Genomic DNA, 17,906 nt, shown 5'->3' on the forward strand with positions numbered 1-17,906 from the left:
TAACATGTTGTTATTATCCAGACATCCAGACACTATGAAGTCTACAACTGTTCATATATCTGTTAAATTGTTGCATAATTTGGTCACGTTACATTGTAGCAGTCATGTTGAAGTCAGATCTTCTTGAGTTTCTGTCGTCTCAAAGCAAATTATTAAAAATGTTAATGTAGCTGCAACTGATATCCTACAAGAACAGAGCATTTTTTACTTGCAAGAGCAAATGTATTTATTGCATGTTATATTCAGTTACTTTTTAGTAAAGACAGCTTCTGGCATACTGTATGCTCATGTCTTATCTGCCAAATTATAAAGTAACTTTTCAAATACACTAAATTTGTCTGCTTATTCTAAAACATTTTCTGTTAGAAAGAAGGTATCGTAGCTGTGCACTTTCTGTTTTCATAGCACTGACAGGTAAATTTATTTTCCCAGTAAGTGAGATCACTTGGGGAAGGGCTACCTGTGACCACATATTTCCCATCTTTCCTACGGATTTGGTGGCTTTCTGAACTAAGGTGGAGGTAATCGTCCGAGTTGTAGTTTTTGCGGACACAACGTCCATTGCCTTGACAGAGACTCTTGCTGCATAAATGGGCTGCAGAGGTGACATTGGCGATATAGGGGTTTAAAGTGTCAGACAGGTATGTAGACAAGGCTTCACAAGAGGTCTGAAAGGAATAAGAAGCGTTAAAAATATGAAATTTCACACAATGTTAAAAATTATTCATGCTCATGTTGTTCCACAAACTTACTATTTTCTTTCTACCGTGGATCATTGCTCTAGAAATGACATTATAGTACCATAAAAAGTGGTCCATAAAACTTACATATTCCAAGTCTTCTGAATCCATACAATAGATTTATGTGCTTCGACAACTTATGTCACGTTTCAAGTAAAAAAAACATCAATGGATCATGGATTTCATGGAAACATGGAAACATCATGGATTTTGTGACCAATCGTTAGGGCTGGGCAGTATATCGACTTTGTAAGGTATATCAATATATTTCCAATTGAGATGTTGGGTGGGACAATACCATTTATATTGAAATGCGATAGCGGATGATTCAGAGTCAGCTCCGATTAAAAATACACAATCAGAGTCCTCAACTTTTAGACCTGTTTTGTATTAAGTCCTTCAGTTAACTCCTATGCATAGAGTTTAAAGAAAGTCTGCTCCATTTAACTTCACAGACTTCACTGAACAATGGCCAATGCACACAAACGTGTCAAACAGACACAATAGAATGGGAGAACAATAAGTCTAAATAAAGTATACATTTTGCTCGAATATTTTGCATAAACCGAGGTATGTACAAAACCATAATTTTTGTGTACTGTTACACCCCTACCAATTGTCATCGTTGTCAGACCTGCCATTGAGCATCTTGATTTGCCTTATTTAAAAAATAGATGTAGGCCTAAACATGATTGCGATGCGAGAGCATTTTTGAGCTCAACAGCATCGGCAGCAAGAATATTCCACAGAACATCATATTTTGTATTACTGAAGAAAGAAAATAATATGGCTTTGGAACAACATAGAATAGGGATGCCCAATTCTGCTCTTGGAGGGATTTCCCACTTTCTTGCAGAGTTTTGCTCCAATTAAACACACCTGAACCAGCTAATCAAAGTCTTACTAGGCATACTAGAAACTTCCTGGCAGGTGTGTTGAGGCAAGTTGGAGCTAAACTCTGCAGGACAGTGGACCTCCAGGACTGAGTTTGGACACCCCCGACATAGAACAACCATTTTTGGGTGAACTGTCCATTTTAGAGAAAAATTACCTTGTCGTTGTAATCAGCACTAGCCCCCCACAGCACAGCCCCAGAAGCCCCCAGAGCTGCACTCTCACCAATACTGCTGATCAAGTCAAACTAGAGAGAAACAGACAGCCTATTACTGCAAGTAACCAATGTGGCCTAGATAAGGGTGTCCCATTCTACTCCTGAGAGTTACTATCCTGCAGAGTTTTGCTGCAACCCCAATTATGCACACCTGAACCACAATCAAGGTCTTCAGGCTTACAAGAAACTTCTAAGCAGGAGCGTTGGAGTAATTTGGAACTAAACTCTGCAAGCCATTGGCCCTCCAGGAATAGGTTTTGACACCCTTGTCCTAGACAAGGGATGGGCAACTTCAGTCCTGGAGGGTCACTGTCCTGCAGAGTTTAGCTCTGATTCTCCAACCCTGATTAAAACTCATCTGCCACCAAATTTACTTAATTTTTCTTTGGCAAGTTTTGCACATATATTTTTTAAGTAAATTTCACATATGGAATTAAGTAAACTCTACTTAACTAAGTTAAGTGAAAGTAACAAAGAAAATAAGGAATTATTTCCTTATGGTCCTCCAGGACCGCGTTTGGCCACCCCTGGCCTATAATAACCAGTAGTCTCGATACTGTACCTCATTCATGTAAAGCTCCTTTTGGTCTCTTAAGAGAGGCCGTAGGTAGACGTAGACCGGTGCAGTGTGGTGGTGTTTTGGCAGGGCTGCCACTCTCATTGCCTCTTGCACCTGGTGACGAACGAACAGTGCAGCACTCCTGCTTCCACTCACGGAGACCGGCAGGTATGCTGAGGGGTAAAGGGCAGTGCTAACCTCCCACAGCCACAGCAGCTCATTGTTCAACTGTTTTGTCTTCTCTGAACAAGTACCTGTATAGTTTGACTCTTCAAAGTCATAGTTATAGCAGTCTGGGTACAAGTAGTAGCCCCACAGGTACCAAGGTCGATGATAGATTCCTATCTTCAGAGTTTCCTCCATGAAACATCTGGCTTCCTTCTGGAATTGTCGCTTGGCTTCGCTGCTTGCTTGTTGCAGGTCGAGAGAAGCGTTCTGCTCCAGGGTGTAGTTGATGGACAGTTCTTTATATATCTCCCTGACATCCAAATTCTGGTCAAACAATGGAAGCCACTCTTCCCAATCCATGACAGCGAGACCAGCAGTTGAGTCCGGAATGTATTGGGTAAACTCTTCCTTAGCTTTCTCCAAACTAGCAGACAGGTTGCCCCTTTGCGGGATGCCACCGTTATTCTCCTTCAAGGAGTGGAGGTCTACATAGGGGTAAAGCCCAAGTCGATTTTTGTAGAACAGCGTCAGGGATTGATTGCGTACCCTGGAAGGTGTGGTGACCACCTGGAACATCGATAAATCTAGAGGGATCTTCATTTGTTGGCATTTGGAAATAGGAGCATTCCATAACAGCACAAAAGACTTATGAAAGAGAGGCGCTGCTGTTGGTAGAGGAGACGATGTGTTAAGATGCCCGAATGTCATGAAGAGAATAGTGTAGAATGGTAACCATTGCTTCCTTTGGTCTTCCATCTGTGTACATTGATTGAGAACAAAAATGTCAGTTTTAATGATGTTTTGAAATGAGTGAAAAGTTTGTGCTGTGGTAGGGTGATTCTAGAATTGCAGGTACATTTGGTGTCCAAAATCATTATTTTTTTCTGCTTTTTTCAAATGGTTATATTTTTAAATTATTTTAATTATTTGTTACTCGTTACTCAAAGGGAAAACAGAATTTATCACTGATCACACAGTAAGTTGTTTAAAAGTCTTTTAATCATGATTTCATTAGTGCCATGTGCTCTTAGCATTTATGCTAGCAAGTGGAGTTTTTGGCTAAAAAGTTACTCTACCAAGGTAGAGTAACAATTTTGACAGTATGTAACAGAATTGACAGTAACAGAGTTAACAAACAATGCTATAAAAAAATCAGTTTTTCGTTAAAAGTAGACAATGGAAGAAACTTTCAATAAGATACTGGAAAGAATTTAAGTTAGTGAACAGTTTTTTCCTTAACTTTTTGAAAAGCAAAATGCATCTCCAATTATAGAATCTCTCAGTAGCTTATAAGATTGTTTTGGCACAATACTGGAAATATAATGTTGCAGAAATAAATTCATGGTCGTACTGTATTTTACAGTACGTGCACTTTCAATGTACTTACAGTGTACTTACTGACGAAAATACTGAGTAATGTAAGGTTTGTTAAGGTTAGGTTTAGGGGTAGGTTCAGGGTTAGTACCTAGTTATTACCTATTTAGTGTCAGTACTACAATAAGTAGATAGTATGCACATGCAAAACAGGACTGGAAAATAAGGTGCTACAAATTAATTTTACCAAACTATCTTTGCTAGAACAACATGGCAAACTGGGTGCATTTTTAAAATTCCAGGAGATGCCTTTATTATTAAAATAAAATGCATGTTTTTAAATGGTGGTTTTGTTTGAGATTTAGAAATAATGGGTGTCTTACCGAGTGAAATGGGTAGCAAGGAGAAAATGTAGCTTGTTCAGGTTCCTGTTAAATATTAACCGGGGTCAATGTTTAAAAAAACACAAGACTATGCATATATGTAACTGGAAAAGGATTAGTGTAAACGTTCAATATGTTCTTGGGCTACAAAAAATGGAAATCGCTTTGAGACTCTGGGTGATACATTTTTTTTATTTATCTGGATTTTTGAAGCACATCACAACCTCATCCCAACTGTAATGTACAGTATGGTGGAGGGGTCTTTGGGGCTGCTTTGCTGCCTCAGGGCCCGCCATGGACAGCTTGCTATCAATGGCAAAATTAATGGTTTTGCAGGAAAATGTATGCCGCTGTCACATTATGCTCAGTTAGTTTCATTATCATGGACTTTTACTTAGTTTTCCCGCTCCTCATTATTAGTTAATATGTGTCAGCTGTGTTCTATTGATCATCCTCATTTGTGCTTGTTATATAAGTTGGTCCCTCATATTCATTCTCTGTCCGATCACCATTACCTTAAAGGGGTCATATAATGGTACATGCACTTTTACAAGTTGATTGTACTGAAATGTGTGTTGGCAGTGCCTGTACACAACCATCATAAAATGATAAAAATCCATCCAGTGGTTTTTTTAAATCTAATTATATGTTTTCCCCTCTCTCAAATCAAGCCGTTCGACCGTGTGACGTCACACGGTCGGACGCCCCTCCCACAATTGTTGATTGACAGCAGCGTTTCAACACAGACCCGCCCTCGCTCGTGAGCGAGCTGTCAATCATAGTCCGCGGACCGGCGCAGTCATTGTTGATACGCTGGAGCACTGTCTATGAGCTGAATGGCGTCTAAGCGATTGTGGTGTTCTGTTCTTGGGTGTAATAAGGAACAGAGCAGTCATTTTGATGTTCCTAAATCCGAACCGCTGAAGACGCAGTGGCTGAGTTTTGTTTTCGAAGGGAATATTCCCCACGATCAACAGCAATGCTTTTATGTTTGCGCGAATCATTTCACCAGACTGCTTTATAAACGAGAACACTGAAAAAGGTATTAGCTCCTGTCTGAGTATGTGTTGTTTATGTGCCTAATGACTGTCATAGTCTCACAGACTGGTTATTTTTTAAACAGATCAGTAAAATTTTAGTGCTTCAGCCCTGACAGTTGTACCTAACACTGCATAGATAACGTTACGCATCACTGAAAAGCCTACATTTACCGAAAAAAAGTTTTTCATGACCATTAGCATGTAACATCAATCTGTCAATGAACTAAGTTATACATCAGTAAACACATAGCATTCGTATCTCACTACTCTACCCTGCCAGTACATACAAAGATAGATCAAAGTGACATTATGTTAACCAACCATTCAGAAACGTCCTGTTTTCCAACTCCAGTTCAAATTGATACGGTTGCACAGTGTCCTCAAAGACTCCCACTGCCATTCTTCAAAATATAACGTTACCTCAACTGTTGTCAAGGCAAAATGCCCACAGAACAGAAGGGCGGGGTGAGCAAAGCTCATTATCATTTAAAGACACATGCACTTAAATGGCGTGCTGAAAACAGAGCTGTTTTTGACCAGGTAAAATGAGTGTTTTCTTACAATACTAATGAGAATTTTTAATTAAAGTATATTACAAACTTTTAATTTAGACCCTAAAGAATCATATTAGCTTGTACAAAAATGGCATTATATGACCCCTTTAAGTGTGTTGCCCTGCCTTTTTGCTTGCCTTTTGGATATTTATCATTAAACTTCGTGTTGGATCTTTATTCTTCTGTCTGTCTGGCAGTTGAAGCTCAACAGAAGTTGGTTAAAAATCCTGACAATGACTCAAAGAGGGAGGCTCTACTATTTAAGTCACATGCATTCTCCACCCTGCACTTTGAATGTTTACACAGTGTATTTGATGAAGGCATGAAAATGTAAGCAGATTTTGTTTGTAAATTAATGTACAGTTAACTTAGTCGCAATTCCTGTGCATTCAAAGAAAATGTTGACAATGAAAATCAAGACCAGGTTACAATCGTTTATTTGCAGTGCATCAAGAGTCAAGCAACATTTGTCTTCGAGTATTTGGTTAATTGTATTGCTTAATGTAAAAAAAATTACACATTGCATATAAGACTTTGAGATGAAAAAAGAGCTCTATGGAAATATATTTGGACACTGGCAAAGTTTAGCACTGAGGTAAAAAAAAGACACTTTGACAGATATTGAAGGCTCTGATAATAATTGTCCCATATTAACTACTGTCTACATGCTACAAAATGCAGTATTTGAGAAAAACGTATATCTTGAATCAAAATGGGTCAGACAATAGGGATTAAACACGGTCCAATTATCCTTCAACCTGAAACTGGACATGTAATACAATCTGTAGACATCTAAAACGGTTTCTAAAAATTTGCAGATTCTGCTAATCGAAAGTATTCAAAATACTGAAAAGTTCTGAGGTATATACCTTTCTTTGTTTTCAGTATCAATCATTCTGGCTTCATTTAGACAAGAACAAAAAAAGACAAGCACAGTTTAACATACAATCATAATGTGTTTTCACCCACCACAGCATTCTGTAGTTTATCAAATGCAAACTTACATGTGTAAACGCATACATCTTTATAATCTTTGGTTAAACACACATTTCAGGAATTTGAGGGACAAAAAAATAATAATAACATGAGAGATTTTTTACTTTTTTGTAATGAAATTTAACTAGCTTCAATTCTGGTTGTGTCCACTGAGTTTTCTCATCATTAATCTGACGAGTGCAATGATTTATTCTATTGTGCAATATTGTTAAAAGCTTAAAATATGACGAATGATATAATGATTAATTTTCGTATAATGGTAATGACATCAGTCATGTGTTGCGTTTGTACTGTATTTGATGAGAACAGTAACATCTGAACATGATTTTGTGTATTCTATCCATTTTTCCTTTTTATACATATGGATATTATAAATTGAGGCACATAATATTTTATGACTGTATCCAATAGGCTAAGGATTATTTTTCTCCATTAGCACAAGTCAGTAATATAGTCTGTAATTATATTATGTTGAACGATTTGGTATGTAGCTATTTTGACATATATACTATTTGGCCAGTTTAGATTATAAAGCATGACACGTATATCATGTGTGGATCTTACCTAATTTTAAGTAATATTTGAATACCCAGCGTTCCCTGACTTTGAAGTGCGAGATAAGCTTGCTAATATACGTCACGGGAAGCATCTTGGTGTCAGTGCTTTGTAAAAACAGCATAGATTTGACCTTTCCTGTTAGAAAACATTGACAAATTAACATAATCATTGAGCATTCATCCAGAACAGTAATTAGAATCTATTCAGCCTGAAGTTTGTGCAAACAAGGCTTGCATCTTATCTACATTATCACACAGCACCATTGTAACAATTAACATTTTTCAATAATTCAAAATCACAAATATTAAAACCTAAGTCATGATGTGCCAACAAGTGACGCTTTGACCACTTTTTCTTAAAGGTGAAGTGTCTTTTATATATAACGTTTTTTTTCTAATATAAAAATGTCACATTTTTATAGTCAATTTTTTTTTCATATTGATTTTTTTCAAATTATTAATTTCTAATTTTGTAAATATTATGTAACATGTTATTTAGTATCTTTATCACTGATGATATATATAATTTAGTAGCCATTCTGCTCTCTATAGCCCCTTTCACACAGAGCGTTGATCCCAGAAAATTGCCATAGAATTGCTAGAGTGCCTTTTTGTGTGAACGCAAACACGTCCCGGGATCGATTCCGGGATGGGGACCTAGTAACATTGCTGGGATCAGTCCCGGAACGCATCTTGTGTGAACAAAAGGCAGTTCCAATGTCGTAAGGGGTGTGTCGTGGGGATGGCGCATGTGTCGTTGCAATGATGTAGTTATCTTGCGACTCTTTGACCGCCCGTTTTAAATGCAGATCAATGTTCACGACTTCACGTTGCACATTAACAAAGAGGAAAGTTTGTTTGTCAAGGAACAAAGGAAGGACGAAACAATGTTAACACGTCAGGAACCTGAACGTTACGTGTCTTTACGGGATTTGTGTGAACGCACGCACAGATTCCAGAAAACCACTGGCAGTGTGAATCAACCAAAATCAAATTATCCCGGGTCACATTATCAGTGTATTTTCTAGAATCTCTGTGTGAAAGGGGCTTAAGAAATTGTCATTGCCCATCAAAAATTCATATTGGTTCAAGTTCAAAATTGTTCAAACAGTAACTGACTTAACCAATGGTGTGTGAGTTTGGGGCGGGGCTATCTGTTTGATTGACCAATCACACACAGGGGGAGTGTTTGGGGAAACATTTAAACATGATTATTGTTCCACCTCCTAATGATGCTGGTGGTGCACAAATTACACACTTCACCTCTAAATAAAACTAAAGTTCAACAAAAGGAGTAGAGCAGTGAGGATGAAGGCATTTTGTAAAGGCACAGCAGTATCCCTTATGTCTTTGTGGACCTCCTCTGGTTCGTTCTTATTCTCCTCGTCCACGTCCTCTTTTATCATGTTGTCCTCTTCGGTCTCCTCGGGCTCTATGTTATCGCAGCGGTCTCCCTCGTACCCCTGATAACAGTGACATTGGAACCTGTCGGCGAGCAGCTGGAGCTCGTGCTGAGAGTGCCATCCGGTCACGGTGAAGGTGCCGTTCCGGTTGGACAGGATCCGATAGCTGCCGCGGCTCAGGTGCAGGTAGTGTGGTGCCTGTGGGTCTCGACGGACACAGCGACCGTTGGACTGACACAGGAAGTCGCTACAGACTTCTGCTGCCCGGGTTACGTTAGTAATGTACTGACCCAGTCTGTAGTTCAGAAATGCCTTCACTTTGGAACAGTTGTGCTGAGGGGACAAAGGAATTTTCAGGAAGTTAAAACTGTGGCATTAAACTGCAGGGAACTTGGTGTAAAGTTAGCTGGCAAGTATATAGGTGTATTAATGCATTCTCTATTGAACAGGAAATCAATGTGAATGCCATATTGTATTGCACGCATGCGTAAAAGTGTGGCAGAAAATATTTAGTGCAGGCATTTTCAAACTTTTTGATGCCACGGACCCCCAAATTTGACAAATTAAACTTAAAGAGAGGCATGAAAACAGTTCAATAAATAGAATAAACATAATTGTAATTAATCTCATAATTGCAGTCTTTAATACAAAGCATAATCAAAATGGTAAATTCTGTAAGGAATTGACTTCTTGAAGCAGATTTGTAACTGATAAACAGCAGTCTTGACCAATGTGTAAGAATCTTCTGATGTTAACAAATCTTTGAAGATATAGGTATATGAAACTGTTAAAAATCTTACCCTTGAGGAAGTGAGGTTAAGATCCCCCCAAATGACAAATCCTGCAGCTCCCAAAGCAGCGCTTTCTCCTATCGTATGTATCAAGTCATTCTGTAAAATGAAAATAAGTTGGTGTGTATATGTACATAACATCATTAGAATGTTAGTTCACTGCCACAGTTTCTTAAAACATAAATAGTTTTACTGAAATTATTATAATACGTTTAAATTTTGTCATTGAGATAGGTGTGATAGTCAAACCCAGCGTTCAAACATCCTTTTTAATATTCTCTATTTATTCTGTTGGACCACAAGAGGGAGCTCTTGATTTCAGACTCCATAATGGTTTGTGAGTATAGAGACTAGCAAAATGGGATGTTTACTGTAAGGTAAAATTGTATTAAGAACTTATGTATGATTCCCTTGGGTATACCCAAGAACTTGGCTATGATTCCCAAAGTACATTTTACATTTCTCATTGAACACATGCACTTACCTGAGTCAGAAAAGCCATGGCCTCGTCTCGATACCCCAGGCGTGTGTATACGTATGTAGGCAGTTCATAGGGCAATGAGGTAAGGGAGGCCAGTCGCAGTGACTCCAGTACCCTGTTCTGCGAGAAGTGCAGGTTGCGAATGCTGTCTGTGTGGCTCTTGCGTATAGCGAGGGCTGGGAAAAGGGCAGTGCTGCTGTTCCACAGCCAAAACAGCTCGTCATTACGGAGGGTCTCTTGTAGGGGGCATGTGCCGCTGTAGTTGTGTGCATGTACATTGTAATTGTGACAGTCAGGGTAGAGATACAAACCCCAAAGACCATGCGGACGAGTTTGTGTAGCGAGCTGTAGCGTGCCCTGCATGAACTCCATGGCGCTCTTCTCGAAGCGCAAGCGTGCCAGTTCCTCCACCTGTTCGTCGGTCACATTAAGGTAGGCCTGTTTGATCAGCTCGCGGGATTGCTGTCGGTAAATGTCTTTCTTGTGCCAGTTACGATTCCACTGTGGCCTCCAGAACTCCCAGTCGATCACGGCCAGTCCATGGAAGTCTTCCGAAGGGATGAAGTGCGCTATGTCTTTTCGGGCTTTGTGAAAATGTGCTTCAAGACTGTTGTTCTGAGGTAGGCCTCCGTTGATGGGAACCCCTTGCTCATTGTAGAAAGGGTAGTAACCCAGGCGGTTGGCATAAAAGATGGTGACATTCTGGCCCGTGTGGACGGCTCGTGGACTGCCGCTGATGTGGAAAATATCAAGGCTGACATTGATATTGTACTTCAATGTACACATATCCAGCGGAGCATTCCAGGCTGCCAGGAAAGGCTTGCGGCCCACCAGAGGCAGCTTTGCAGGTTTCTGGCAAAAGGCAGAATGGACCAGGATCAACAGCCAGGAACAGATGATGGCACAGGCTACGGGCACAGTGTGGTGTTGCAAGGCCCCGCAGGGCACACCGGGCATTCTGCTACGTGACTCAGCACAGGCAACTGTCAATCATCCTGTGGGGGACAAAAAAAGTCTGTGGTAAGCTAACAGAGTTATGCCATTTTTACACCATAACTGCTACATTTACATTTAGCATATGCTTTTATGCAAGGCCACTTTCATTGCATTCAATTTATCAGGTCAAGCAGGAATTGAAACTTTGAACTTGTCGTTGCTTGTGTCATGACCTACTATCAATATGAAATGGCATTCACAACCAGATTTGATCTATTTGAAATGGTTTACATCATGAAAATTGGGTGTTGCATACCAGAACTGATCCAAACCTGAATGCGAGATTTCTAAAACAATTCCTAAATAGCTTTTTGGTTAACATTAGACTGTGCTTCTGGGATGATTTTATTGGACAAGTCATTTTAGAGGCAGAGCAAGTTCTTACATTTTGAGTAAAGATTACAGAGATGATTGTTTTTCTTAAGAATAACATGCACTGATGAATCATTTGCAATAAGAGTATTAAGGAAGTACGTCAGTTTTGATTTCATGTTCATGTTTTAAATGCTCTCTTAGTTTAAAACTTAAAATTAGCATTAGAATGCATCTAAATTCAATGGTGCAAACTTTGAATATATTTTTTTGGCAAGGAAAAAGCAATTATGACTGATTGTAAAGTAAAATATGGCTAAAATTCAGTAGCTGAAAATTGTGAAGATTTTGCTACTGAATGACTGTGTATAGACAGTCAAGAAATAAAGCACTGGGTTTGCTACTGACACAGTAGATTATGGCTAAAATGGCTAAGGTGTTCATGTTTAAGATGGATCTGATGCCCTAAGTCTTGAGCCAAGTTAAATGGGCAAAGTAGGGAGAGGTCAAGCGTAAACATAACATTTTGTGCTTCAGCTTGGTTTGAATATGAGTCAAATGTTACTTTGGGGGTTGCAGTCATCAGTCAAACCAGCAGTTAACCACAAGGGTAATGGCCAAATCCAGCCACATACTCTCACCAGTGTGGCGCCCACATAGCCATAATCATAGCTGCCCTCGCCAGATGCCCTGTCTGCATGATAGAGCATTAAAGAAAAAGAAAAAGGTATGAATTTCATGGCATTAGATGTAAACAAATGTGAAACCAAGTGGCATCTGAAAAAAAAACTATAAAACTTTTCTAACAACTAACTTTACTTTTTTGTGCCATGCAATGACTTTTAACCAGCCTGTGTCAATGTGGATTTTAATATATATATATATATATATACTGTATATATGTATATGTATGTGTGAAGTCAGATACCCTCAAATTAATCTAGTTAATCTAATTAGGTATCTAGACCGAAATGACTGAAGGCTGTATTGCCAATTTTTAACTGTGCTTTTGGTATAAGTTACTATTGGATGTTTGGAGCGATCTTGCTCTAGTATATTTATTCAACAAATTAGAAAGGTATATTAGAACCATCAATTTAAAACATTTTAAAACTTATAATAGGATCTTGAATTCAATTCTGATTGATACAGGCAACCAGTGAAATGATCTGAGTGTCCTTGTATGTGTTTAATAGTGCTCTATTTGGTAACCCAGCAAAAACGCTAATGCAGTAGTCAAGTCTAGATGTAGCAAATGCATGAACAAGTTTCTCAGTGTCAGCAGGGGAGCGAATATCACATACTTTGGTGATGTTTCTGAGGTGATAATATGCTGTTTTAGTAACATTGCTGATAAGTTTTTTTTAAAACTAAGGTCACTGTTAAACATGATTCCTAAGATATTGACCTTATTACAGGCTTTTAGTGATAGAGAGTCAAGATATGGAGCAATAGATGTTCTCTGTGCATCATAATAATAACCGAAAACAAGTACCTCTGTCTTATCTTTGTTTAGCTGTAGACAGTTCTGTGACATCCACTGTGTTATGCTCACTAAGCAGTCTAGTAGGGTGGAAATTGAATTGTGGGCATCTGGTGCAAGTGAAAGATAGATTTGTGTGTCATTTCATACTGGTGAAATGAAATATTATATTGATTAATTACACCAGCTAAAGAAAGCATGTATATGTTAAATAATAGAGGACCCAAAATTGAGCCTTGAGGAACACCACAAGAAATGACATAACGCCTGAAAGTAGGTACCCAGTGTAATATACAGTAGTATTCCTGGATCTGAACCAGTCTAAGACCAGGATCTAGCAGAGTAACCAGGTTTAGTTCATCACATTAATTATGAACTTGTTCCACTAATGTTTAAGAGGCACAAGTGCCCAGTTGCTTTTGTGTGATAATTTTTTAACAGTATGTAAATTGCTCTATAAAATTTAAAACACAAAAGCCATTTTAAAATGTGCTTGAGTTGTCTACAACAAATGCCACACAATTTGATATTTTGGCATATCAAACAATGACATTTATTTATTTCAAAGAGTACCTCAAGTGTAAAAAAAAAAATGTAGGACCACTTAATGTAAAGTACAGTATCCGAAACCTCTCATCTGGCTTTCGTTATTACAGTGTGGATAGTATAAAATAAAATAAATTATGGTTAACAGTCTCCAAGTTTGTTTAAAGATGTTACATTATGTTATTTGGTACCAGATAATCAGGAGTCTCTGATTTCTCTGAGCAAGGCATGGAACCAATCACTAGTAACTTACGGCAGTAACGCATGCATTGAAAGGTTATTAATGGCAGTCATGTGCTAAATCAGAGGTTGAAAAATGGGGTATGGCATGGAATGTTGCGGATAAAGGCAAATTGTGGAGCCCCGTGGTGGTTGTTATTGAGTGGAAAGAGCCTGACTGAGAGTGCTGTAGCTCCTTTTTCCCCTAGGACTGGCGGCGGGCCCATGCCATGAGGGGGAAGAATTAAACCACTTCCTGCATAATAAGACCTCTGCTTGCACTGAGCTTCACAGATGATCTTCATGGTATTTGCACATGGAATACCTTCACACATTGATGACTTATTAAAGGCTTTACTTAAAATACTGTAATCCAAAACAGGCTTGTGACAAAGGTTTTTCACATATGATTATGCGATGAAGTATGCGTGAAGATTCAAGTGGCGGGAATGAATAAAACTTTCCATGGAGCTTTACGGTTAGCCATCAATGAAAACACTGGGGTATGGAGAATTGAAGTGATTGTGCCTGTATTTCAGATAGATTTATTTATCTTCAAGCTTCCTCAAACCCTCAGCCCTCTCTGGCAGTAATTAAGATACATGTGGCTTAGTGAGAGTGGTTTTTACAGAAACCTTTCAGGCGACGGCTTCAGAGAAGCCACAAAAGGCATGGAGTCGACCTGATGCTAGGATTTCGATGCGACTTCATTCGGTCCCATCCAAATGTGAATTTGATCCAAATTGGAAACATAAATATGACCAAGCTAGATTTACAACAGGAGACAGAGGTTTCTTGAATCGCCATAAAGAAACCTCTGGGCTCCTCAGAAGATGTGTGGTGTAATATCTGTGGCTCTGAGGACGATGAGTCTTCCCATTTAATCGTTTGATTGCCTCAAATTAAATGAGTTGATGTTCTGTGACATCCGTAGCTTTGTGTCATTGAGGCAAGATCAAATGGAAAATATCTGCAAAGTCATTGGAATCCAAATATCACACACCAAGAACACAGTTAAGAGGCTTAATTGGGTTATTTATTGCTGCATTTGATGCTCGAATGGTAAATAAAACCTTAAAAAGGGAATTTTAATCACGGTGGAACCCAAACAGAGTAATACGTCAGGTTAATCTGAGGACGTGTTTTGCTTTGAGGTGGATTGTTTAAGGATGAGTGATCTCTTGAAGATCAAAGAATCCTATTTTGGGCACCGCTGACACAATAAGCTACTTTTAAGTAAAGTTGACGGTGAAATGGTATACTGACACAATGTTTTCAATTTCACCTTATACCACAAGATGTCTTCACAATGATCATGGGTTCCTGGGAAACTTTGATGATAGAGGCTGTCAGTTTCTCCAGCATCACTAGCCGTCGCCCAAGAGAAACTCTTCATCCGGAAGTACGTAATCTCATCTGTAAACCCTTCCCTCTGATTAACTCACTTCAAAATATTTACAGAGCCACTGTTCAAAGACCTCAGTGGTGCCACGGCACATTTCCTGACAGTAAACTTTAAATTAAGCCCTTTGAGGAACACATATATTTGGAATGGGCTAATTAGGTTTTCTTTCACTTGATTTCCTTTGCGGAGAGGTCTTGCCCTGTCACTTTTACATAAAAAAAAATGTCACAACACTCTCAAATATATATTTACAGTGATATATTTAGGTTGCATCGATATTAAAATTCTGGCTGATAATTATTTTCAGATGGATGTTGGAATTTTTGCAACTTTTTTTTATATAAAATTTTTATATTAAAGTCCCCCTGTAGTCAATAATTTTAGCCCTTAAAACTCATCTTTGATCACCAAAATTACGTTAAAACGATTTTTCCTTGAAAATCTTGAATGTAACTCTACACTCTTGCCTAATTTAGTATACACGGTTCTATGAATATGCAAATTAGCCCCGCCTCCACTCACTCACACAATCTTAGAGATCCACTAGTTGACGTGATTGATTACAAGGTAGTTTATGAGGTCAGAAACGCCAGCGATTTCAAACCGCGTTTTTGAGAACGTCTTTGGTTCACTGCAGTTTTAAGGAGAAAATACTCAGAAATGGCGTCGACTTATGAATTTGCACATGGTTTGTCTTAAAGCATATTAAAAACACCACATAGACAGATATAAACAACATTAAAAACTGGATTTTCACCACTGGGGGTTTTAAATGTATTTGTGCTATATTAAAACGTGTATGGTTTATATTGTTTTCTACGAGTGAATTTATGCATCACAACATTCTAACATACAGTACGCAAAATGGATATTAATTTTGAGATTTGCTGACGATTACATTTAATAATATCATTAAATTGTTAGTTTTTAATTATTTACATTTAAGTGAGCATTAGATGACGGCGAAGGTAATCTAAACACAGAAAATGAGCATGCACAATTAAAAATTCAATACAGATAAATGTAAAAAATCTCTAATATCACCCATTTATTGTGCGTCCCTATTTAAAGTTCTTTGAAACCACGTGTAAACATCTTTGCCTCTAGGTGACTATGTGAAAAGGGCAAACATTGCTCTTTGACAGCTTTGGTATGTTGCCAAGACACTTTACAAAAAATTCATATTGCTTCACAGGTTAACACAAATCATGTGACTACAGTCATTCAAAAACATTTACTGAACTCTGGATACAAAGTATGTGCAGAAATGAAAACACAATGAATTATAGAGTATAGCTGACTGAGAACAACACAGACAACAATTTTAGAAACGCTATAAGAAGATGGAATGTGCCTACTTTCGTCATGCGCTTTATTTAGAGAGCATGCTGATGTCAACAGGGTAATGTTAAATGTGTGTATAATAAATTGAGTCAGTAATTAGAAGTCACTCACCTGTAGATCCCACGCCGCTGCCTCTGTCACATACGGCTGATGATACACTACACACACCTCTCTACATCTACAATACACTAGCATAGTTTTTCTCTGTCTGCTGAAAAGCCTACCCACATCTTACTTATATACACAGCGAAGAGAGAGAGACAGAGTTTCCTGAGAGGGAGGAGAAAACAACCACAGAGCCACAGCGAGAAAACCACAACACTGCGATTAGAGTAGAGAAGGAGGGAGGGAGGACTCCAGTCTAAATCCCATTGACTGAGTGTGCATGTGAAAGTACATGTGTGTGAATGTGAGTGTGTGCACATTTGATCCTCCAGACAGTCTTACGCTCATCCACATCACTCAGCATTAGCCGAGTTTAGCATCCTCCAATCACCTGGCTGTGAGTTCACAAGAGGTTTTAATACACTACAGACACAATCAAGCCTTGTTGAAGCTCCGGGAGCGTTTTTCCTGCTCGATTTACTGTCCCATGTGGCAGTCTTGTTTTTGTCTCTTAGTCACTGTCTTTTGTGGCTGTCTTTTGACAGTCACTGTCTAAACGAGACCTAAAACAAGCAAAAGAGAAAAAAAAAAAAAATGCATTTAGATTCAAAATTGTGTATGCTCAATTCTCCTATGTTTATATTCAGATTCTTTGTCGTCATCTGCTCAATTTAAGTTCATATAAAAAACACTAATAATTTATTAACGTGCTAAATTAAATGTGCAAAATTGTGATGCCTAAATTCACATTTTAGCATATAACATGACTGGGATTAGTGTCTTAAATCTTATATTAGAATTTTAATATCAGCCTGAATTTTAATAATGGTGCATCTTTGGCAAATACATTTGCTAAACAGAGTGTGTGTGTGTTTGTGTATATATATATATATATATATATATATATATATATATATTCTATAATAATATATTTTGACTGTTTTCCAGCAACATTATTGTATTATGTACAGTATTGTTTTGTGATTTTGACAAGAATTATGTATTTATGTTTGCACAGTTACATTTTTCCATGCCAAAACACACACATGACCCCAGTTTTGGTTAGAATATTTTTTGGTTTGTTTTTTGTTTCCAAATAATCTAATTGCAAATGTCCATGGTGGGATCTCTGGAAGCATTAGTTGCATTCCTATGGCAAACCGTGCTAAATTACCATGTGAATAGTGTTATAGTCACCAAACTTTGTTAGCACATTTTTCATAAAAAACACTCCCTCCAACTCTAATTTAAAGACAGTGCATGAGTCCTGTGGTGCAGCTGTCTCTTTATTTTATGGGGTTCCTTAAGATGCCGGGGTTGAAACGGAGATAAACACAAGGAATGCTGATTCTCTTCCTCAAACAAAGTCTCAATTCTCACCGAAACCATTGCACAATGT

The 17,906-nt window shown here is 38.2% G+C and overlaps 2 protein-coding genes across 7 annotated transcripts; both read right to left on the minus strand.

The window, feature by feature from the left end:
* Positions 1-200: 200 nt before the first annotated feature.
* Positions 201-5,762, minus strand: spam1 (sperm adhesion molecule 1). 4 transcript variants are annotated; one of them, XM_084095154.1, is made up of 5 exons: positions 5,637-5,748; positions 4,276-4,320; positions 2,414-3,334; positions 1,792-1,881; positions 201-668 (listed from the first exon to the last, which is right to left on the minus strand). In XM_084095154.1, the coding sequence occupies exons 1-5, from the start codon at positions 5,637-5,639 to the stop codon at positions 363-365; spliced, it is 1,365 nt and encodes a 454-aa protein (XP_083951280.1). In that variant the 5' UTR covers positions 5,640-5,748; the 3' UTR covers positions 201-362. The 4 variants fall into 4 exon arrangements, with proteins under 4 accessions (XP_083951280.1, XP_083951281.1, XP_083951282.1 ...); XM_084095155.1 differs by lacking the exon at positions 4,276-4,320 and having other exon boundaries at positions 5,637-5,762; XM_084095156.1 differs by lacking the exon at positions 1,792-1,881 and having other exon boundaries at positions 5,637-5,656.
* A 527-nt stretch (positions 5,763-6,289) lies between these two features.
* hyal4 (hyaluronidase 4) lies at positions 6,290-16,727 on the minus strand. 3 transcript variants are annotated; one of them, XM_084095152.1, is made up of 5 exons: positions 16,514-16,725; positions 12,047-12,099; positions 10,101-11,092; positions 9,626-9,715; positions 6,290-9,158 (listed from the first exon to the last, which is right to left on the minus strand). In XM_084095152.1, exons 3-5 carry the CDS (start codon positions 11,052-11,054, stop codon positions 8,688-8,690), a joined length of 1,515 nt encoding a protein of 504 aa, XP_083951278.1. In that variant the 5' UTR covers positions 11,055-11,092; positions 12,047-12,099; positions 16,514-16,725; the 3' UTR covers positions 6,290-8,687. The 3 variants fall into 3 exon arrangements, with proteins under 3 accessions (XP_083951278.1, XP_083951279.1, XP_083951277.1); XM_084095153.1 differs by having other exon boundaries at positions 11,971-12,099; positions 16,514-16,614; XM_084095151.1 differs by lacking the exon at positions 12,047-12,099 and having other exon boundaries at positions 16,514-16,727.
* Between the last annotated feature and the right edge of the window lie 1,179 nt (positions 16,728-17,906).

This window comes from Abramis brama (genome assembly GCF_963993115.1).
Source record: "Abramis brama genome assembly, chromosome: 20".
In the NCBI taxonomy this organism is placed as follows: domain Eukaryota; kingdom Metazoa; phylum Chordata; class Actinopteri; order Cypriniformes; family Leuciscidae; genus Abramis; species Abramis brama.